We start from the raw sequence: 24,147 nt of genomic DNA on the forward strand, positions 1-24,147 counted from the left end.
CACACCCCCACCTGGATTGTTATTTCCTACTGGTGTTTTTTTTTTCCCCCTGAATATCTTGGATCTGCAGGTTTTGACTCTAAGGATGCGGAACCCTGGGTTAGGAGGGCCAACTGTATTTTATTTTCCTGTTGTTTTAATTTGTGCGGTGGGTGCCGGTGCAGGAGGGGAAGTCATACAACGTGGATTACAAAAGACAGGGAGATTACAGCTGCCGCAGTGCAGGAGCGGACTCGCCTTTGCACTCCAGTCCTGGAGTAACATTCTATCACAGTAGGGTTCTGAATTTATTCTTTTTTCTTATTTTCTTTTGACAATTTTTGAGGATCCCAGACTACCCTAAAATAACCAGAAGCAGGGCCGGGGATTTAGCTCAGTGGTGCCGCCACCTGCCTCGCAAGCGCAAGGTCCAGAGTCCGATCCCGTACCATAAATAAATAAATAAATAAATAAATAACCAGAAGCATCTGAGTTCTGCCTGGAACATCCTTTCCCAGGTAACCACCAGGCTGCTCCTCACCTGTCACCTCCTCCAAGAGGCTGCCCTAACCCTGCCCGAAACAGCACCCACGCCCCACGGGTACACTGTCTTCTCCTTAGCACCGCCTAATGCTGCGCATGCGCTGATTGGTAGGTTCACCTCCTACTCCTCGGCTACAATGCGAAACACATGACATTAGCGCCTGGCCGTGTTGTGCTCACTTACGTTCTTGCCAGAACCTAGACTGTGCCTGGTACTTCAGAGTACCCAGTGACTATTTGTTGACCAAGAAAAAAGAAAAAAGAAGAATAAAACTACCCCCACAGAACAGCAAGGTAAAAGCCAAGCGTGGTGGCACAGGCCTGTAATCCCAGTGCTCTAACAGGCTGAGACAGGAGGATCACAGGTTGGAGCCCACCATGAAGAACACAGCAACTTAGCAAGACCCTGTCTCAAAAATAAAAGAATAAATAAATACATAAAATTAAAATAAGTAAGTAAAAGAACTGGGGATGTGGCTCAGTGTGAAGGCCCTGTGTTCAATCCCCAGTATTTTTTTTTTTTAAAGGAAGGTAGGTGATCACTTTTACCAATAACAAACACACAGTATATTAGTAATGTGGAATAACTGTATTATGAACCACAGTTCATAGTTTGCACAAAGCTTGGAAATACAAACATCAGTTCTTCTGCGCTATCACTCACCGCACTAATCTCAAGGGCGAGTGAAGATGAATTTCTGAAATCTCTGTGGTTTCTGTTCACCCTTGATGGAAGGGTGACTGGGATCAGAGAGGGAGGAGGAGAGAATTTCACATCCTTACCAGGGTTCCCTTCCTGACTGGAGCTCGCAGTTCTGGGCCTCTGAGGACTCGCGGTTTGCAGGCTCTTCTGCAGGAAATACTGGAAAATTGCCCCACTTCTTTCTTCCCCATCTCTTGGAAGTGGAGGAGGACTGAAGCTTTTCCCATCGGATCTTCTAGATCTAAGTAAACATGAGCCTTCCACCTTGCAGAGGCCTCCGGGTCTCCGGCCGAGGCCGTACCCCAGGTCGCCTTCTGTCATGTCATCCTCCTCTGGTTCCCAGATCTGCACCTCGGACACACTCAGCGATCTCCCAACCTTGCTCATGAGCAAATGCTCGCTTCACCATAGGGAAAAACAGTAAAACTGGTCAGCAAATCTAGTGATCCTCCTTCTGGGTATTTACCAAAATAAATAAATGTTGGAGCTCAGCTTGTGTAACTTAGTGAGACCCTGTCTCAAAATAAAAAATAAAGTGCTGGGGATGTATCCATGGGTTCAAGGCCCAGTCATTCATACACACATACACACATACACACACACACACACACACGACGAACGATATAAGATACACATAAAATGAAATAGTATTCAGACTTTGAAAAGAAAGATATTTGTTAATTTGCCACAGCATAAATGAGACTGGATAATATTAAGCAAGTGAAAGAAGTCAGATACAGAAAGAATTGCAGGACCACATGATCTCCCTTGAATGTGGAGTCTACAAGGAGAGAAGCAGAGTGGAATAATAGTTACCAGAGGCTGGGAAGTGGGGGAAATGGGCAGATGACGGTCAGAGGGTTCACAGCCTCAACGAGACAGGAAAAATCACATTTTTTCTCTTTGAGAGATACTACACCCACATTATGTATATACTTAACAATAATGTATTGTACATTTCCAAATCACCAAGAGTAAATGTCAAATGTTCTCATCACAGAAATATGTCTTTGATGTGATGGATATGTAAGCTTGATTTAGAGGCTGGGGATTTAGCTCAGTGGTTCCACTGCCTGCCTTGCAAGTGCAACGTCCCCAGTTCAATCCCACATACCAAAAAAAAAAAATTTGTAGGCTTGATTTAATTATTCTATATTGTACTCATAAATCATAGCATCACTTTGTACCCGATAAATATATACAACTATAGTTTGTTAACTGACAACTAAAATTTAAAATTTAAAAATTGTTAAAGTGAACTAAGTTTGGCCTAAAAGTTTCTGCCCACGTAGTGAATTATAGCCTAACTTCTCCATAACCTATTCTTGTAACAAGCAGCCAAGTCTCAGCCAATCACAATAGCAGATTGTTCAAAGCAGGTTCAAATAAGGCAAATGCCAAGCTTTAATCAATCAGCCCTCTATATACCTTACTTACTCTTGTGTATGTCACTTCCTTTTTTCCTGACTCAAATACAACCTGTACATGTGGTGGGGCAGAGCATTCTGAACCAGTTTTGGTCCAGACTGCTGCCTGATTCTAGAACCATAAAAGCCAGTTAAAAAGATCTGTAAAACTAGATTTGTTGTAATTTTTTCTTTCATCACAACACAACAAAACTGTGAGTGAAAATAGGTATATAAGGACCTAACCTCAATCTGATAAAAGCCATTAATGACAAACCTACTTCCCATATCACATTAAATGGGGAAAAGCTGAAAGTTTTCCCTCTAAAATTAGGAACAAGACAAGGATGTCCATTATCATCACTCCTGTTCAATATAGTACTTGAAACATTAGCCAAAGCAAGCAGGCAAGAGAAAGAAACAAAATGGATATGTATAATAAAGGAAGAAGTCCAATTGTGATCATTTGTAGATGACATGATCCCTATATAAAACATCCAAAAAATTCCACTAAAAACTCCTAGAATTAATAATAACCAAATTTAGCAATGTAACAGGATATGAAATCAACACACAAAAATTAATAGTGTGTTTCTAAACACCAATAATGAACTCACTGAGAAAGAAATTATGAAAACAACATCATTCACAATAGCATCAAGAAAAATTAAATACTTAGGAGTTAACCTAACCAAGGAAGTGAAAGACTGCTACAACAAAAACCATAGTATTATTCTCTGAAAAAGGAGATTAAGGAGGACATCAGAAAATGGAAAGATGTCCCCTGTTCCTCGATAGGCAGAACCAATACTGTCAAAATGACCATTCTTGGGCCGGGGATTTAGCTCAGTGGTTCCACTACTTGCCTTGCAAGCACAAGGTCCCAGGTTCAATCCCCAGTAGCCCCCCCCCCAAAAGCCATTCTTCCAAAACTGATATACAGATTTAATGCAATTCCAATCCAAATACCAACAGCATTCCTCACAGAATCAGAGGAAACAAAAAACAAACCTAAAATTCATATGGAACCAGAAGAGACCCAGAATAGTAAAAGGCAATTCTGGGAAACAAGAGCAAAGCAGGAGGCATCTCAATTCCAGATTTCAAGTTATACTACAAAGCTACTGTGATAAAAACAGCATGGTACTGGCACAAAAGTAGGCATGTAAGGGACAGGGATTTACCTCAGTGGTGCTGATGCCTGCCTTGCAAGCTCAAGGTCCCGAGTTCAATACCCCACACCAAAAAAAAAAAAAAAAAAAAAAAAAAGCAGGCATGTGGATTAATGGAACAGAGAAGAGAGCAGCCAGAAACAACCCCAGGCACATTCAGCCACCTGACTTTTTACAAAGGGGCCAAAAACATACCCTGGAAGAAAGAAGCCTCTTTAATAAATGATGCTGGGAAAACTGACTATCCAAATGCAGAAGATGAGTCCAGACCAGTGTCTCTCACCCTGCACTAAACTAAAATCAAAATCAAAGATCTAAATGATAAAACAGAAATAGTTAATCTGCTGGAAGATAAAAATAGGCAAAACTCTTGAAGACATGTACATAGGCAAGGACTTTCTGAACAAAATCCCAGTTGCACAAGAACTAACATCAAGAAGCTATGTATGATGGTGCAGGCCTGAAATCCCAGCACTCAGCAGTCTGAAGCAGAAGGATCGCCACCAGTTTGAGGGCAGCTGGGATATAGAGAGAGACCCTGTTTCAAAAAAATAAACAAAAAAGAAATAACAGCAAGAATCAACAAATAGGATTGTATCAAAGTAAAAGGCTTCTATACAGCAAAGGAAACAACCAACAGAATGAAGAGACAACCTACAGAATGGGAAAATTTTTTGCCGGCTATTCCTCAGAGGACTAATATCTAGAATATGCCTGTAATCCCAGCACTCTGAAAGCTGAGGGAGGAGGATCACTATGAGTTCAAGGCTAGCCTGAACTACATACTGAGACCCTGTCTCAAAAACAACAATGGGGGGCCGGGGATTTAGCTCAGTGGTTTTGCTGCCTGCTGCGCAAGCGCAAGGACCCGAGTTTGATCCCCGGTACCAAACAAAAGAAAAAACAACAATGGGGGCTGGGGATTTAACTCAGTGGTTCTGCCACCTGCCTCACAAGCACAAGGACCTGAGTTCGATCCCTGGTACCAAAAACAACAACAACAAAAAGAATATATGAGTAGACACTCCTCTGAAGAAGTACAAACAGTCAATAAATACATGAAAAAATGTTCGACATCTCTGGTCATTAGAGAAATGCAAATTGAAACAACACCGAGATTCCACCCTACCCTAGAAAGAATGGCAATTATCAAGGAATCAGATAATAACAAATGCTGGTGAGGCTGTGCTGAAAAAAAACCCCTTCTATATGGTTGCTGGAAATGTGAACTAGTACAACCACTACGGAAATCAGTATGGAGATTCCTGAAAACATTAAAACTAGGAATTTCATTTGACCCAGCTATTGTCCTTGTAGGTATCTTCCTGAAAGAATTAAAATCATCATATTATAGTGATACATGCATACCCATGGTTATAGCAGCACAATTCATAATAGCTAAATCTTAAAAGCAGCCTATTGTTCAACAGATGAATGAATAAACAAAATGTGGTATTTATACACAATGGAATACTACTCTGTCACAAAGAAGGATAAACTTGAGTCATTTGTAGAAAAATGGATGCACTCTGAGAACATAATGTTCAGTGAAGTAAATCAGACACACAGACTTAAATATGCCATGGTTTCTCTTTTATGAGAAACTCAAAATATAAATAAAGAGCGAATTTAAAGACAAGATAATAGGAAATAGGGAGATAAATCTTTTACAGAAAGGAAAGGGGTCAAGAGATGGTCCATTTTCCATTTCTGTATGGACCGACTAGCAGAGGTTTTGTATTTGGGATAGTGAATTGGTGGGAAAGAAGGCGTCCCTGTCCCGTCTGGCCCTTTCTGTTGCAGATCCCGTGTTCAGAGCCCTGCCCGCGCCTCTTCTGTGGGCCTGGACTGCTTGGGCCCTGGATCCCTGCCCACCTGGCTCCTGGCCACTTCAGTGTCCCCTTCGAGGGGGCCTTCCTGGCACACACCTGGCGTCAGCCCCTCTCTGCCGTACCACCCTCTGCTGATTCTTGTAGCACCTATGGCCTCCTTCTCATGCACTCCTCCACATTTCACTTATTTTTCAAATGACACCACTGAAACCAGGGCCAATAAAAAGGGGAAGCTGCTGGGGATTTAGCTCAGTGGCACAGTGCCTGCCTGGCAAACTCGAGGTCCCGAGTTTGATCCCCAGGACAAAAAATAAATAAATTTTTTAAATAAAAAATAAAATAATAAGAGGAAGCTAATACAAAGGAGGGAATCAAGTGCAGCATAAGAGACTCAGGTTTTTTTTTTCCTCCCTCTCTCTTCTTGAAGTTTATTTTTTTCCATTTTTAAAATTTGTATTAGTCCATGTCTGGAGTACATAATGATCTCGTTCCTTGTGGGGAGCTGGTGCAGCACCCCCCATCTCTGTGCTACGCCAGGGGTCTCTGTGGTGTGCACTGGGTGCCTGGATGTCTCTCTCAGAGCTCACGCCTGCTCCCCAGGCCAAGAGGAGGGCAGCACAGCCAGGCGAGCAGTTCTTTCTGGTTCACCGCTCTTCCAGGACCTACACCAGTATCCGGAACACAGTGCCTGCTCAATAAAGGTTTGCTGAAAAAATGAATAAAAGAAGAAAGAACAGAATAAACAGACTGAAATATCTGCCTCTACGGCAGGCCACAAAGTGGTCAGCTGCACAAGGCCACAAACCAGGCCATCTGGGTTCCTGCCTGCCGGAGACCACCCACCTGGTGATGGGCAGAAACACTCCACCTTGTCCCTCCAGGGTGGAGTGCAGTTAACACAGCCTTTCACCACCTAGCATTTCAAAACAGGTGTTTTCCTCTAGCTCTTCAGAAACATTTCATCATTTTCTCAAGGTTTGGTTTTAAAAACAACAACAACAACAAAAACCCCTGCAGCTGGGTGTGGTGGCGTACTCCTGTTTTCCCAGAAAGATCACAAGTTTAAGCCCACCCTGGGCAATATTACAATTTAGTGAGACCCTGTCTCAAAATGAAAAATAAGAAAGGGCTGGGGATGTAGCTCCGTGCAAAAGTCCTGGGTTCAATCACCAATACTGAGAGACAAACAAAAAAAAAAACCTGGGAACAATCCAAGTGTCCATCTCCAGAAAACAGGTAAACTGTGGTATGTCCACACAACAGAATATATATAAATAATTTATATATGTATAAAAATGATGCATTTCAGATATATGCAAAACATGCATGAATTTCAGACGTTTTGCCAACCAACTGGCACATACTGTATGAGAGCCTAGTAAAAGCAATGGACAGTGACAGCTAAGAGATCGGGGGTGGCCTGGGATGGGAGGATTGAAGAAATGTTTAGGAGATGATAAAACAGTTTTGTATCTCAACCAGAGTGCCAGTTTGTTAAAACTCAGCAAACCATATACCTACGATGGGTGCATTTTATTATATGTAAATTATACCTAAATGATATGTTAGAATTTTTTTTTTTAACTGGGGATCGAAATCAGGACCTTGCACTTGCGAGGCAGGTGGTAGAACCACTGAGCTAAATCCCTGGCCCCTGTTAGAAATTTTTAAACAACACAAACAAAGAGGATTAAGGGACAAAAAGAGAAGCAAGTTGATCGATTGTGCTTGCCTAGAAAAAAATTTAACTGGTCCCATTAAATTAGCAAAACTTTAAAAAAAATGATATAACAGCACTTACTGCTTTCTTTCCATGTGCTAGGCCCGTGCCAAGCACGTTACTTAGATTATCCTATTCGTTTTTCACACTCTGGGAGACAATACTACGATGAGTTAAGAGCATTTGGAGAACTTCAGTGAGATCAACAGTATATTCAGTTTTTATCATGACATTAAACAGGACTGAACGTGAATCTCTAAAACTGTGAGCCAGAGCAATACTCAGTACAGCTTGTTGGACTCAGCCCTCTCCACATCTTCATAAAATCAGGTTGGTTATTTTATGCAGTTATTTTCTTTAAAAGTAGCTATGTCTGGGGGGACGGGGATTTAGCTCAGTGGTTCTGCCACCTGCCCCAAAAGCAGAAGGACCTGAGTTCGATCCCTGGTACCAAAAAAAAAAAAAAAAAAAAGTAGCTATGTCTGTCTTAAATAGTTACAGTAGATAAGAGATTACCCATTAAATCAAAGAAGAATCTCTTGGAGGCTTTGATTTATCCCCATGCAGTAGATTTCTGTCTTTTTTTTTGAGCCAGTGTCTTGCTAAGTCACAATGTAACCCAGGGTCAGGCTCATATTTTTGATCCCCCTGTCTCAGCTTCCCAACGTGCTAGGATTATAGCTGGGTACCACCATGCCCAGCTTGGACTCTTGCTGATTAAGTGTAGCCTCCTGCCTGCACCAAGGATAGTGTGGTCAGGATTGGGCGACCAGCAGCACAGAAGACAGAATTGGTCAACAGAAGGGGAAAGCATTGTAAGAGGAAAGGCTAAGCAATCCCAGGGTGAGCTAAGAATATTGTTTACTGCACCACATCTATTCGGCCACCATGGGTGTGACCTCACGGAATTCAGAGCTGAATATGAATTTCCCATGCTCCAGGCTCTACTGGGCTTTGCTTTTTTGATGCCAGGGATCAAACCCAGGGTCTTGTGTATGTTGGCCAAGTGCTCTGTCACTGAGTATATCCCCAGCTCCCTAATGTTTTTAAAAATATAACTTTGAAGCCAGGCTTGGTAGCACATGCCTATAAACCCAGCACTTTGGGAGCTCAGAGTACTCAGGCCAGTGTGGGCCAGTGAGTTCAAGGCCAGCCTGAACTACATTTCAAGACACTGTCTCCAAAAAAAAAAAAAGAGAGAAAATGGAAATACACAGGATTACTAACCTAGTCAGTTTAATGTGCTCAATGTTAGTGACCAGGGATGCAGCGGAGGGGGACAGAGAAGGCACTGCCTCAGAGGTCTGGGCTCCAACCTCACTCCCACTTGCCACACTCCGACCATGGATGAGGCATTGAACTTCTCAGAACTTGTGTTAGTCACTTTCTCATTATGGGGCAAAATACCTGATGCCTGAAACTTAGAGGAGGAGAGGCTTACCTGGCTAATGGTTTCAGGTTTGCTCCACAGCTGACTGGCTGCAAGGCCAAGATGGCGTGGCAGAAGGGCCTGTCGGAGCAAAGTCACTCCACCCAGGGCAGCTAGGAAGCAGCACCCACGAGCCACAGTCCTGCAAGGCACCCAATGACCCACCTCCACCAGGCCCCACCCCTGACAACACACTGAGCCCTGAGCATCAGAGGGTTAGTCCACTAGGGCCTACTGTGCCCCCGTGTGCCAATCGCCTTTCCATTAGCCTCAGAGTCCAGTCAAGTTGACAGTGAAGCTTAACTGTCACCGCCTGTTTATCTCCAAAGATATAAGCATAACTACTCTATAGGATCCTTTTGAAATGAACTACAGTAGCCAAATCAATGCAAGTATTAAGCCAGGCATGGGAGTGTACACCTGCAGTCTCAGCTACTTGGGAGGCTGAAGCAGGAAGACAGTTTAAGGCCATGAATTCAAGACCAGCTGGGGCAACATAACAAAACCCAATCTCAAAGGGAGGGAGGGTAAATATGATTTTTTTGTGGGTCCATTAGCGCTCTAAGCTACTAGATCACCATTTCCAAAGTATGTGCCACAGACCGCCAATTCTCCAGACTGCTCAGTGATGCCAGAAATGAAAGGGTCCTTCTGGTTGATTGAGATGTATTTTCCTGTTCCAGTCCATGGATAATGACTCACCCAAAATTACACGAGTAGGAAGTCGTAGAGCCAAGAGTGGAAACCATACCTGGCTCCTTGCCTAGCCCTCCGGCCACTCGGGAAGAGACACAGAATGAACAGACTCTGGAAAATGACCGATGACTTCCTAATTGCTAAATCCACGATTTAGACTCATTCTTCAACCTCCTCCACTTCTGCAGAAGCTGACACTTAATTCCCCAGGCCAGGTCTCTGGAACACTTGGACTCCTCAATCCTACAAGAAATCAGATCCTCATCTTTTGCCCTAAATGCCTCCTATCAGCCAGCTTAGGCTTTGTTTCCTCTTCCGGTCTCTTCTCGGTGTGTTTGCCTTCCACATTTACCACTGCTAAACACACCTCTCCAGCTGGACATCCTGCTAGCAATTCAAACACAGCTGGCTCAAAAGCAAATTCATTATCATTTTCAACCCCAGCCCAGGTCCCCTCTTGAGTTCTCGATTTCTGGCATGCTCCAAAACTTTGGAATTGTTTTTCCCCTTTTTCTCTTTGGTCTTCCCATACCTTCAACTGCTAACTCCTCTCAAAATCCACAAAAATCTCCCCAAACCAACAGCCCTTTGCCCATTAACTTCAACACCCTGGCTGAACTTCTTAATACTTTTCCTGGATCAACCAATAGTTCCTTACTTGATCTACCCAAGCTATCCTACCTCCAGCAGCCAAGACCATAGTCTCCACACACACACAGATCCAGATACCCCTTCCTTGCTATAAAACATTCCATGGCAAGTAGAATTAAACGAAGTACCATCCAGTTTTCTGCAAGGCGCCAGTCGTCACATCCAGTTCCATTTCTTAGTACTCCCCGAGGGGAGCCTGTGCTTCTAAGAGGAAGGGCACTTGCTCCCAGGACCCAGGAGTCTCTGGCGCTGCCATTCCCCACCCCAGGAATGCTTTCTACTGTCCCGGCCTCCTCAGGTCCGGACAGCAGTGGGCTTCCTGACTCGGGGAGACAGTGTGACTTCTCCTACCTCGGAGCCCTCTCTCCATACTGCACCTCAATAGCCCTATCTCCTGACCTCGGTCTTCGAAGGTGCTGGGAGCGGCTCACCTGCTTATCTATAGCAGGTGATCCGAGGATACGCGATGCTCGGAAAGGAGAGGGAAGAGATTCCGGCCTGGAAACGTGCGGCAGACGGCAGACGTGTCCACACTCAGCAGCCCGACAACCCGGCTTAGCAAACAACTTGGTCAAACAGAACCTACTTCCTGTCAGCCAGGGCGGAGGACTAACTCAAACCCTCCTTATGAACAATGGTCTGCTTCACTTCGCCGTGGGATGTGTAGTTTATTTTAGGATAATTTGAGATTTACAGTAAGTTGTGAAATAGTGCTAAGCACTCCTATATAGTCTGTACCCAAACTCATTGCAGGTTAGCGTTAGAATATATTTATGAAAATTGAGAAATTGTTATCAAGACAAGCAGTCACTAAACCCTAAATTTACAGTATTAGGATCTCTTCAGTTTTTCTACTAAGGACTTTTTTCCTGTTCCAGGATCCAAAGCGGGACACTACTTAGCATTCCGTGCATTTCAGTTTCAAGGCTCAAAATTAATAGGTAAAAGGGAATAAAAAAGAAAGGGAATGAAACAAATAGCCTTTGAAATCCATTTGTTATATTTCAGGGTCAGGAAAGCAAATTAACAGGAGACGGAGAAAGGAGCCGGTTTGCCGCTGGTCCCAAACCCTCGTGCCCACGCCCGGGTCGCTCGCTACTGCCGCCCCCGCGCCCCCGCGCCCCCGCGCCCCCTCGCCCAGCGCAGAAGCTTCAGCTCGCGCGTCCGCGAGCCCGGGATCGCGCACGCACGCGCGGCCTCCGTGCCGCCGGTAGCTGGGTGCTCGGCAGGTCGCACTCCAGCTACAGAGGCGGCTGTGGGTAACCGAGGTAGGGGTGACGGTCTCAGAGGGAGACTGGAAGACGACGGTGAGCGCGGATGCGGGCCAGGGGCAACTCAAGCGCTCTCCCGTTTTAGTGGCAGCTAAGACGGAAGCCACAGCGAGCCTATCGGCAAATCCTCCTTGGCGGCGTAGAGAGGGGGTGGAGAAGGAGCTTTAGCTGGAGGACCTGAGGGTGGGATGGGGGGCACAGCCCTGAGCTCTGACTGCCCATTCACAAAAAATGAGCTTAGCTTTTAGGGCCTCACTGGGGTGCACCAGGGCCTGGGAACTTTCCACTGGGTCATGAGTATGGCTTTTTTTTTACTTCTTGCTAGTATTTTAGCGGAATCTGCTCCTAATGTAAGATATGGATCAGCAGCTACTTTTGCCTTGGACACATCATGAAGACCCTGATAAAACCACAGAAGCAGAATGTTTGTATGAAATGAGACATTTCAGGGCCAGAGATTTAGCTGTGGTTTCGCCGCCTGCTGCGCAAGCACAAGGACCCAAGTTCAATCCCCGGTACCAAAAAATTAATTAATTAATTAAAAATAGAAATGAGACATTTTTGCCAAGGCGGGGGGGACTTGCTCTTAGTCAACTTAACTAATTTTGGAAGTCACACAGCTGGGCAATACCTGATAAGTTTCACAGTAGCTTTCCTGTAGATAACTCCTGACTTGTGCATTATGATACCCGTTTGCCTGGATTACTTCCCAGAAAGCAGGAGCCTGATCTTTCACAGATCTCTGATGAGGGACTGAAGTGAGATGAAAGGCTTGGCGTCTGTCTTCATACTGATTGGGTCTCCTTTGCTCTCTTAACACTGGGGTCAGATTCTACACGTAGACATGGTGAGCACTTGAAAATACTTTGTTCAAGACTACAGTGCAGGGTTAATTTAGAGCTGGTAAGTTTTCTTTTCACTCCTCTCCTTTTCGGCCCCTACCCTTTTGCTTTTTCACAAGACACTAAACCCCGAGCGCCTGAAGTCATTCAGCCTTATTACAGCACTCAGACCCATGAGGCCAGGATGTTTTTAGCAGGATGAAGATGCCAGATACATGAAAATTCAACACCCTCTAGGATGAGTTGACGGTAACCACCTGGTGGCCCAAGTGTCACAAAAAGAAATACTTTTGGAACCATGTGCCTGGCCAGTGGAAATTACCAGACTAGCCCAACCCCACAAATCAATAAAAACCTGCTCCCGTTTATTCTGAGCGCAGCAGCTTAGTCACTTTCTGAACCAGTTGCAGATTTCTCAGGTGAAGCAGGAATGTGCGTGTGCACTTGGAATATTTGGCCTACTCTTGTTTCTATCATCCCTGGGTCAACAGAGCCCAATGTCTGAATAAAAAGTCAACTAAATGAGGGCCGGGGATTTAGCTCAGTGGTTTCACCGCCTGCTGCACAAGCACAAGGTCCCAAGTTCAATCCCCGGTACCAAAAAGCAAAAAAACAAAAACAAAAAAACCTGTAAGACTAAGGACAAGCAGACAAGAGTAAATGAAGTTATCTTCATTGTTTGGAGAAACATCCCATTGCCAGCTCTTACAATGTCCAATTCCAAACCTTTCTGGAGCAATGTCTAGAAATCCCCAGACCTGCAGTCAGCTCAGATTCCCGGAAAGGCAGAGCCTCACAGACCACCCCATGATGTCACCCCTCCCAAGCAAGAACACTTATCTCATGGGAACTGATTACCCTGTAAGCCATAAGGGTTTCTCTGGAGCTATGAAACCAGAACTGAGATAATGACCCATCAGACCCTGGCCTCCCTCAGGTAATCTATGATAGAAGTTGACTTGTTTTGTGAGTGGGTCAGTCTGAACCTCTTCATGAGGAGAGCCCTCTCCCGCTGCTCAAGCCAGAGTCCTTTTTTTTTAGTACCGGAAATCAAACTCGGGACCTTGTGCTTGCGAGGCAGGCGCTGGATCCACTGAGCTAAATCCCCAGCTGTAGAGCCCTTTTAATATTCTTCCTTTCTGACTCTGCTTATGCCTCTTATTGATGCAAACTTTTTCCATGAAGTTCTTCTTCCATGATGAAAGTCAAGAACTTAATGGCAGGGTGAGTTGAGGTCCCCATCTCCTCAATGGTGGCACTTCTTGCACCCCATATAGTGACAAGTCAAAGGCAGAGTGCTTTCCTATCATGCACAGTCCTGGAGTTCATCCCTAACATCAAAAATAAAAATCTTTTTGGGGAACCAAATGCTTCTTCAAGGTTAAGTTCACTTTTGAAATATGTTTGGAAGACTGGATGGTATAGTAGTATACAAATGTTGCCCATCATCCTTGCATTACTGTTTGTGATAGAAAAAGCTGCAAACAACCTAAATATCCATCATTAGGGAAGCTGAGGCCAAAGGACCACTTGGTCCAGAGTTCTAGAGCAGCATGAATAACAGTGAGAACCCATTTCAAGAAAAAAATCAGGTGTGTGGCACTCGCCTGTAATCCTAGCACTTGGGAGGCTGAGGCAAGATGACTGCTGTGAGTTTGGGTCCAGCCTGGGCTACAAACCAAAACCCTGTCTCAAAAGACCAAAAGGAAAAAAAAAAAGATACTCAACATCATTGGTCCTTTGGTATTATGGTTTAGATCTAAAAGGTCTCCCCAAAGTCTTGTGTGTGGAAGTTGACTAGACTGTGGGGATACTATACTTAGCATGTCCTGTTAGGAGGAAGGATGTGGTCAGAAGAGGGAAGTCACTGGGAGCATGATTTGGAAGTGCATATTCTTGTCCCAGGTCCTCCCTTCTCTGTTTCCTGGCCACCATGGGTTAAGCAGTTTTTATTCCACTATGCCCCTCTGAGCCAGGTGACCATAGACTGAAACTGAGCCAAAATAAATCTCTCATCCTCTAAGTTGCTAGCTTTGGGTATTTTGTCCCACTGATGAAAAAAAATTAGGAAAATGTTAATCAAAACTAAAGTGACATATGACACACTAGTATAGCTAAAAGAAACAAATGTTGGCACAGATGTGGAGAAATTGGGTCAATAATATATTGATAGTGGGAACATAAGATGATGCAACCACCTGGGAAAGTTTGGCATCTTAAGTTAAACACTGGCTGGGGATAAAGCTCAGTGGTAGAGTGCCTGCCTGCCTGCCTGCCTGCCTGCCTGCCTGCACAAGGCCAACTTCAAAAGGTGAGGAGTGTAGTGTGGTAGTGCACACCTGTGATCCCAGCACTCAGGAGGCTGAGGTAGGATTATGAACTGGAAGCCAGCCTGAGCTACATAGTGAATCCATCTCAAAATAAAAAGGGGAGAGAGGCAGAGGGACATGATTGGTGGTGCTTGTATAACCTTATAAATAAATATTAAACATAGTTGCCCTGTGACCTGGGAATTTCCCTAAATTATACCCAAGAGAACTGAAAACATCAAAAAATTTATACACGAATGTTCATGGGATGCTGCTATCAAGTATGCTACTTTATAATACCCAAAGAGGATACAACCCAATGGTGCAATGATGGAAAGGACAAAATGTGGCATGCCCATATAATGAAATATGATTTGGCCATAAAAAGGAATGATATAATTTAGATGATTTAATTTGTGCAAGAGGTCCAGAATATGCAAATCCATCCAGACAGGATGTAAGTAGTGACTGTCATCGGCTGGGAGGAGAGAAGAATGGGGAAAGATCACTTATGGGTATAGAATTTCTTTTCAGGGAGGGACAAAAATGTCCTGGAATTAGTGGTAATTGTTGGATAACCTTGTGAATGTACTAAAAAGCAGTGAATTGTACACTTCATTGGGAGTGCAGAGGATCTAACCCAGGGCCTGTAAGCACTCTACCCCTTGGCCTGGTTGTGTACTTAAGGTGGTGAATTTATTGTGTGTGACAATTAAAAAAAAAGATAGGGGGCCAGGGATTTAGCTCAGTGGTTCCACCACCTGCCTCAAAAGTGTTAAGGTCTGGAGTTTGATCCCTGATACCAAAAAAAAAAAAAAAAAAAAAGATAGGAAGTCTATTTTCTGAGATTATACCAAAATTATAGTCTTCAAATATATTAAATAAAAAAAGAAAAGAACAGTGTGCATGATATGCTACCATACTCTAAAAAATGTATACAAACATGCTCTACAGGCATAAAATATTTGGAAAGATAAACAGGAAACCACTGACATAGTTTCCTGGGTACAGGAAGGGAAAGCTACCCTTTCAGTGTACTGCTTTGGACCTTCTGAAGTTTTGCTTTTTTTTTGGTACCGGGGATCGAACTCAGGTCCTTGTGCTTGCGCAGCAGGTGGTGAAACCACTGAGCTAAATCCCCGGCCCTGGACCTTCTGAGTTTTGCAGAGTGCAAGTATTACCACTTCCAATTTCTTTTTTACAGAAAGAAAAAATGAGGAATACCCTGATGATTTATCTTTAGCATTTAAGAGATCAACTGCATTTTCTTTTGTAATAAACTTAAAAGATACTACCCATTTGATCAGATTTATTGTTTAGCAACTGATGCGTATTTTAAATGCTTAATAATAATTGTATTCATTGTATTTGTGATTGTTTAACTTTCTCATGGAGAAAAAGAAACCCAGGCATAAAAATACCTGCTGGGCCTTCCACATAGTTTTGGTTTTTACAGATACTTGGAGGCCGTGCAAAGAGGCGCCACCAAGTGACCAGTCACGGGTTGTGACCTTTGACCCACTGCTCAATCCATCTCAAGATCTGGTTTATGTTGTCCTCTAGCTCTTCAGGCGTATTGCTGGGCAGCTGGTGCACAATATCTTCCTTGTATGATAACATGGCCTCTTCATAAAGAACTTGAAAAATCTCACACTCAATATTGTCTCCTAGTTTCTTCTCATTATAACTCCTTGAAGGCAAAGAGAGGTTAAGCAAACAAAAACAAACTGAGTGGTATTAACTGTAGTTTTAGGTTTTAGAAACATACCAGAAACTGGACCATTTATTTATTTATTTACCAGTACTGAGGATTGAAGCCAGGGCCTTTGCAATGAGCTACATCCCCAGAATCTTTTATTATTTTGATTTTTAGACAGACTCAGTCTCACTAAGTTGCTAAATTGCCCAGCCTGGGCTCAAACTTTGGATTTCCTGCCTCACCCTCCCAGAACGCTGGGCTTACAGGTGTGCGTCATTGTGCTCAGTTCACAATCACCCTTTGCCGGGCACGGTGGTGGATACCTATAATCCCAGCACTTAGGAGGCTGTGGCAGGAGGATTGCTGCAAATTTGAGGCCAGCCTGGGATACACAGTGAGTTCAAGGCCAGCCTGGATTACCTAGCAAAAGTCTGTCTCAAAAAAAGAAATCACCCCCAAAATATTTCTCAAAATCTCTTTACCTAGATAAAACAAGCTAGCACCTATAAGTGTAAGAAACTTGACAAAAAGGCTAAACTAAGAACTATGAGACTAAATTTAGGTTTGTCTGAAGTTTTCCCACAGTTTTTCACTACTCAGTTACCTGTTATCAAACTGGTACCTACCTACCTCAAGTCAAATTTTCAGCTATGACATAAAGGAGTATAGTAATGGTTCTAGATTCTAAAAGAATTAAGATAAAATAGGTGGAATATATAAAATGAATTGTGATAAATTAACTTTTGTAATCTTTAGGCAAATATGTAAATTAGCTAAGTAACTAGTTAAAAACTCAAATTCAGGCCCTGGAGCCAGCCAAGTATGGACTGAACTGTAAGCCAAAATAAATCTCTCTTCCTTAAAAAAAACATTCAAATCCACCTAGGTTTGCTACTACATGCCTGTAATCCCAGCATTCTGGGAGGCTGAGGCAGGTAGATCCTAAATTTGAGCCCAGTGTGGGTAATTTAGCAATATAGTGAGAACCTGTCCTTAAGAAGAAGAAAAAAAACCCCCAGCAAATTAGTTAAACCTTGTAACGATCAAAAATTAGTGGCAGAACACTTGCTTCTACCACTCGCTTGAGACCTGGGTTCAAACTGTAGCACCCCAAAAAAAACCAAACAACAAAAAAACTGAGTAAAGGATCTGTACAGATACATCTGTTAAAAAGATACACAAATGGCCAATAAGCACATGAAAATATGCTCTACATCATTTTTGGTTTTGGTCTTTTTTTCTTTTTGTGTTTTTGTTTTTTCAAGATGGTCTGTGTAGTTCAGATGGGCCTTGAACTTGGGGCAATCCTCCTGCCACAGCCTCCTGAGTGCTGGGATCACAGGCCTGTGCCCCGAGGCCGGGTCTCAACATTATTAGCTATCAAGGAAATGCAAAACAAAACCACGGTGAAATACTACTTCATATCCACACATGACTACAACCTAAACCCAAATAACAGATGCTGGTTGGTGAGGATGTGGAAAACTGGAACCCTTATATATAGCAGTATTCATATGCAGTGTTGTAGCCACTTTACAATCTGATAGCTTTTCTTTCTTTTTTTTTTTTTTCTGATAGCTTTTCAAAAGGTTAAACACTGCGTTTCCATATTACCCAGCAATTAAATTCCTACGTATATTTCCAAGGAAAACAGATACAAAAAATGTGCACTGATGTTCATAGCAGCAATATTTGTAATAGTCAACAGTGGAAACAACCCAAATGTCCACAGATTAAAATAACACTTTTACCAATAAAAAAAAAAATAGAACTTTAAAAGCATTATGATGGGACACAAGAGACCACATCTTATATTATTCATTTCTATGAAATATCTAGCATAGGCAAATCAGAGGAAAAGAAAACAGATTACTGAGTGCCCAGGCCTGGGAGCCTAAGGAAATGCTGAGTGATGCTAATGGGTACAAAGTTTCTTTCTGAGGAAACAAACATTTTGTAAAATTGCAGCAATGATTGTACAACTTTGTAATATACTAAAAACAAATGGGTAAAGTATATGGTGTGTGAGTTATATCTCAGTAACACCTGGTGCAAGCCATCAGGACCCACTACCATGGCAGATACGTTGGCATCTGACGCCACTGGACAGGCTACGACCTGGGTCCCACACGTGTGGCTCACAAGGCAAAGGCTAAACAATTTGTCACTTAACTGGGCTACACGTACTCTTGAGTCTTCTGTACGTAGAAATAATAAAGTGTCTTTAATCCAATATAAAAAAGGTGATAAGCTTTGTAATTTTTTTCAATGGATAAAAACCAAAAAAATATTTTTTTCCCCCCAGTATTGGGGATTGAACTCAGGACCTTGCTTTTGCCAGGCATGCAAGGTGCCACTGGGTTACATTCTCAGCCCCAAAACCAAAAATACTGACTAGCTCCGATACAGGTTTTTTAAAAATACCTTGCTCTTAGCTATTTACCTAAAATAGTAATGTTTTAATCACAATTTTAAATTTTTTTTTTTAAAGGTCCAAGCAGCTTCTAATGAAAGTTACCAAAAGACAGGAATTTGTTTCTTTCTCTTTGGTTGCTTCAGAACATGAGCCCAGGTTCATATCCTTAATAGGAGATGCTCAGCTGCTGTCCATAAGTTGGATTATCCTTCGGTTCCAGGCTTTCAACAGTATATGACTGGATCTCTCTCCATAATAGGAAAAGGAGCTAAAGTTTGAAGACAGAATGAATGACCACAATGCCTGAAGTAAGACTTTCATAAGTCACCTTTTGAAAACCTGGATCTTCTATCATCTCCTTGAATTCTTCCTGAAATGGGAACTTCTGGATACTCTCCACAAGGTATTGATAGGACTTCCAGTCTCCTGTAATGACCTCTCCTAGGACAGGAATGACCTGGAAGCTATATAGATCATAAAGCCTGGATATGAGGGGATTGTTTACTTGGCTAAACTCCAGACACAGAAACCTTCCTCCAGGCTTCAGGACCCAATGAGCTTCTTGGAGTGCCTGGTCGATGTGTGTGACATTCCGGATCCCAAAGGCAATGGTGTAAACATCAAACTTGTGATCATCAAAGGGCAGTTCTTCAGCATCTCCCAGTACCCATGCAAGTCCAGCTTTATGTCCTTGGTGAAAGGCCTTCTTCTTCCCCATCTTTAGCATCTCCCTGTTGATGTCACAGATCATGACACCGGAACCACCCAAGGGATCTTCTTCATTCTTATACTTTTTGGCAATTTCCTCCCAGGATAAATTTTGTTTGGCCTTTAACTGCCTCTTCTGCTTTCTTTGATGCTGTGCCTGAACATAATTAAGGAACCGGAATGCAATGTCACCTGTGCCTCCAGCAACACCGAGTAGCTAAGTCCCAGGCAATGGGTTCATCTTCCACAGCAGCATATCTTTCCAAACATGATGCATGCCCAGACTCATCATATCGTTCGTCACATTATATTTCTTGGTCACACTTTCAAACACCTGATAGACTGTAGTCCCAGCACTTTGAGAGGCTGAGGCAAAAGGCAAGAGGACTTCAAGTTTTCTTTTCTTTTTGTTTGTTTGTTTTTTTCCCCAGTACTGGGGATTGAACTCAGGACCTTGCATCTGTGAGGCAGGCTTGGCACCACTGAGAGCTCAATTCCCGGCCTTTCAGTTTTTTTTCTTTTGAGACACGGTCTCACTATGTAGTCCAGGCTGGCCTTGAACTCATGGTGATACTCTTGCCTCAGCCTCCTGAGTGCAGGGATTATAGGCATGTGCCACCACACCCAGCAGCTAGAACTACTTTAAGTAAGGCTATCCACCTAGGACAGTGTGTAATGCAGACCTGTAATCCCAGAGGCCAAATCAGGAGGATTGTTGAGTTCAGCCTTAGAACTGAATACATGTTTCTATTTTCTATTTCTTAAAAGATGGAATATTAAGAGTATGTATGTGGAGAGGGTTTTTTTCTTTTCTTTCTCTGTCTCTCTTCCTGGTGTTAGGGATTGAACCCAGGGTCTTGGACATAATTAGACAAGAGTTCTACCAGTGGGCCACATCTCTAGCCCAGGAATTGGAATTTTTCTAATGGTCATTATAATAAAAGATATCAAAACCCATGAGAAAGATACATGACTAATAGAGATCGGAAGACACCCTCATCTCATCTCTGTCTGCATCATGGAGAATCTCAGGAACAATTTGGTAGACAGTTGACAAGTAGTAAATCAGGTTGAAGTTACACTGTAGAAGGCTTTCATGAATCTTCTCCACAGGGTCAAAACAGAATGTAGTTCAATCCTTAGTATAACAAAAAGGGGGAAAAAAGATGTGGAATCTGGGATAGCGGGAAAATCTGCTAATGTGAGACCTTAAATTGTCTTTATTGAAAAAAGGTTATGTACCACATGGTCTCTACTATTTCTCTACTCAAAGAAAAAAAAATTCTCTCTTTTTTGCTCTACCACTGAACTACAACCCTAGCCCCAATAGTCAAAAAACTTTAATGACTTTTCACTGCCTAAAGAAAAGATTACAGTTTTTGGTCTAACCTCACTCAACCTCACTTTCCCTATAGATTTACAGCTGGTATTACAGGTGTGCACCATCACGCCCAGCTTCACGTGGGCTTAATGGTGACATTTAAGCAAACACTGTTAGTGACCTGGCTCTTTTCCTAGGAAGGAAAATCCTTTTTTCCTTTTATCAAAGAAAAAGCATGGCTAAATGGGGTTTCTTTCTTTCTTTTTTTTTTTTTTTGGTACCGGGGATCGAACTCGGGTCCTTGTGCCTGCACAGCAGGCGGCAAAACCACTGAGCTAAATCCCCCGCCCATAAATGGGGTTTCTGTAGAGCAATGATGGCAAACCTTTTAGAGACGAGTGCCCAAACTGCAACCAAAAACCCACTTATTTATCACAAAGTGCCAACACTCCAATTAATCGTGAATACTGAGGTTTTAGTTTAGAAAAAACAACTCATACATTAACATCTTTTGTTTTAAAAAGAAAAACACACAATAATATGCATGCCATAGGTTGGCCAACAGTGCTACACAGTTTATTTTACTGGATCCAATTGTCAACTGAGATATTCATTTACTCAGAAAGTACTTACCTGGGTCTTTTAAATGTGCAAATCTGTCTTCTGTCAGAATGACAGTGCCACATAGATTTAGTTTATTTTTAAGTTTTTAATTTTTATATTTTGGTTTTTTGAGACAAGATCTCATTCTGTAGTCCAGGCTGGCCTTGAATTCACCTTGAATTTTGGTAATCCTCTGGTCTCAGCCTCCTGAGTGCTGGGATTACAGGCATGCTCCACCATGCCCAGCCCTCATAAATTTGGTTTACAACAGGGGACCAAATAAAGTAGTCACAACTTCCAAAAGAATCCCTTTTCATGGTAGTACTGGCCAATTTCAGGAATCTCAAAAAGAGAGTGTATGTTATATTTTAAGGATTCAATGTTCTCTTACCTTGTTTCAAGTCTTTTGTACAATATACTGTTATCTGTTCTCAACACAAAAACTGCATGAAACCATCGTTCAGGAAAGAAATCACAACCATGGTAGTCAACAATAGCTCCACCTTCTGCCATTTGGTTCTCTAACTCATCAACTACCTGTAAGAGAGGTTAAAAAAAAACAAAGATGTTTCCTAAGAAAAATGAGGTCAACATTCCTATTAAATTCAACAAATACATATTTTATGCAAAGTCATACTTACTTTTTCTTCATCTAAAATGGGACACTCATACTCTTCATCGTAGCCATTATATAATGCCCCTAAAAGAGATTTACATTAGCTCATTAAAATAGTGGTGTTAACTTTCACTAATTTTCAATTCATTCTAGACTTCAGAAACTGTATCACCAATCATTCTTTGAGACTCTTTTAGTGCAAAAGAGGGCACTAATATAACAGATGTTACATGGACATAAAATGTAAAAAGCAATACTAGAAATCATGTCTAGGGCCGGGAATTTAGCTCAGTGGTTTCACTGCCTCCCTAGCAAGCTCAAGGGCCTGAGTTCGATCTCTGGTACCCCCCCCCCCCCGCCAAAAAAAAAAAAAAAGAAATCATGTCTAGTGGGAAACCTGGGCAGCAATAGATCTGAAACTTCTTTGTGATACTGGGGATTGAAACCAGGCCTTGCACTCACTGAGCTGAATCCTCAGCACTTTTTAAATTTAAGTTTTGAGCTGGGTCTCAGTAAGTTACTCAGGCTGGTCTCAAACTCTTGATCTTCCTGCCTCAGCCTCCCAAGTATCTGGGATTAAAAGTGAGTCTACAGCCCTGCCAAGAAGTATCTGAAACTTTTCAATTTCAAAGTTGAAACCAACTAAAAAGAGTGAATAGCCACACCAGATTTGTAGGTTATAAGATACAGTAATGCTTTTTGTTATTGTTGTTGATCTATAGATTGGAAGGAAGAGGAAATGTGGACAGATACAAACATCCTTACAAGCATTAAGAGCAGGTTAAGTTCTGGATTTATTAGGCCAAGGAGATGAAACACCAAAGGAACCCCAGGCTCCTGATTCTAGAAGCAAACCTGCCACTGAGCTCACGTTTTCACGAAGGTTGAGGAATAAATATACAGATGCCACTGAACTGATTTCCAGTATTCATATGTCATTCCTCTCAGGAGCTAAAGTCTTGTCCAGGCCTGGTGGCAATACCTGTAATTCCAGGACTCTAGGAGGCTGAGGCAGGAGGATCAAAAGTCAGAGCCCACCCTAGGCAATTTAGCAAGATCCGGTCTCAAAAAATAAAAAAGAAGGACTGGGGATATAGCTCAGAGCAGAGGCCCTGGGTTCCCCATAATACCACCAAACAAACAAACAAACCCCCAAAATGGATGTAGTATAAACCAGTAGTAACATGATAAATGCTCATATATACAAGTGTAAAGCATAAAAACCAGAATTCAAAGTTGTCTGCAATAGGCACAAAGATGAGAAAAAAAGATAAAACTTAGTAGGATTCAAGTATTTTTTTCATGTATTATTTTAAAAGCATACTTCAATATCCATGGGAGATTGCTCCAAAATGTCCTAGTGCTGAAGTCTCTTATATAAAATGATTTGCATATAATCTAAGATCCTCTAGATTACTAAAATACCTCAAAAAACATAAAATGCTATGGAAGTAGTTCTTATACTATATTGCTAAAGGAAAAATGTCTATACATGTTCAACACAGATAAAAATTTTTTTTTAATACTTTCTTCTGAGACAAGATCTTGCTATGTTGCCCAGGCTGGTCTCAAATTCTTAGACTCAAGAGATCCTCCTGCCTCAGTCTCCCCAAGTAGCTGGGATTATAGGTCTGTGCCACTGCCCCAGCTCTTTTTTTTTTTTTTCCTTCCTGGTACCAGGGATCAAACTCAGGACCTCTCGCTTGCCTGCCAGGCAGGCGCTGTGCCACTGAGCTACATTCCTGGCCAACCAGCTCCTTTTTAAAAAATATTTTCAATTCACATTTGGCTCTTTGGATGCAGTGAGCCAGCTGCACTTTTTTTTAACAGTACCGTGAAATCTCAGAATATCTTTAATCATTACTGTACTATGTAGTAGCAAATACTTAAGCATGTGTTCAAGATCATACTGAAATCTTCAAGAATGTGTATAAAGTAGATATCTTTAGCATTATTATTATTCTTTGGTGGCACTGGGGATTGAACCTAGGGTCTTCACACTGAGCTAATACCCCTGGGCCATTTTTATCCAGTGTTTCAAAAACAGAGTTTACAATAAAATGGGAGAGAACAGACAACTCACCTGGAAAGTTTACTCTACTTTATTGTCATGGCTCATGGTGCTGTAGGAGCAGCAAGATGAACACCTAACATAAGCCTAACTTATTAGGGGAAGCTTCCTGGACAAGGTGACTTCTAAGGAAAAACCTGAGGCAGTGAGCTAGGGAGGA

The 24,147-nt window shown here is 42.4% G+C and overlaps 1 protein-coding gene and 1 pseudogene across 4 annotated transcripts in view; both read right to left on the reverse strand.

The window, feature by feature from the left end:
- Positions 1–1,048: 1,048 nt before the first annotated feature.
- The window catches only part of LOC147824417 (adenylate kinase isoenzyme 6), a 31,071-nt gene continuing 7,972 nt past the window's right edge, over positions 1,049–24,147 (reverse strand). The window contains exons 3-5 of one of the 3 annotated variants that reach the window (XM_087189505.1): positions 21,942–22,000; positions 21,692–21,837; positions 1,049–1,625 (exon numbers count right to left, since the gene is read on the reverse strand). In XM_087189505.1, the coding sequence (XP_087045631.1) occupies positions 1,115–1,625; positions 21,692–21,837; positions 21,942–22,000 (716 nt within the window). In that variant the 3' untranslated portion in view covers positions 1,049–1,114. Of the gene's footprint in view, positions 1,626–6,031; positions 6,342–15,845; positions 16,244–21,691; positions 21,838–21,941; positions 22,001–24,147 lie in introns of those variants that run through there. The other 2 variants (XM_087189507.1, XM_087189506.1) reach the window with 2 other exon arrangements.
- On the reverse strand, positions 17,781–21,837 carry LOC147824418 (2-methoxy-6-polyprenyl-1,4-benzoquinol methylase, mitochondrial pseudogene; annotated as a pseudogene). Its single transcript, XR_015442334.1, has 2 exons — positions 21,692–21,837; positions 17,781–20,514 (listed from the first exon to the last, which is right to left on the reverse strand). The product of XR_015442334.1 is annotated as a 2-methoxy-6-polyprenyl-1,4-benzoquinol methylase, mitochondrial pseudogene (transcript).

The sequence above is a fragment of the Heterocephalus glaber genome, unplaced genomic scaffold, assembly GCF_053883595.1.
Source record: "Heterocephalus glaber isolate CG9 unplaced genomic scaffold, H.glaber_assembly_v1.0 deba00001543, whole genome shotgun sequence".
Taxonomy (NCBI): Eukaryota; Metazoa; Chordata; class Mammalia; order Rodentia; family Bathyergidae; genus Heterocephalus; species Heterocephalus glaber.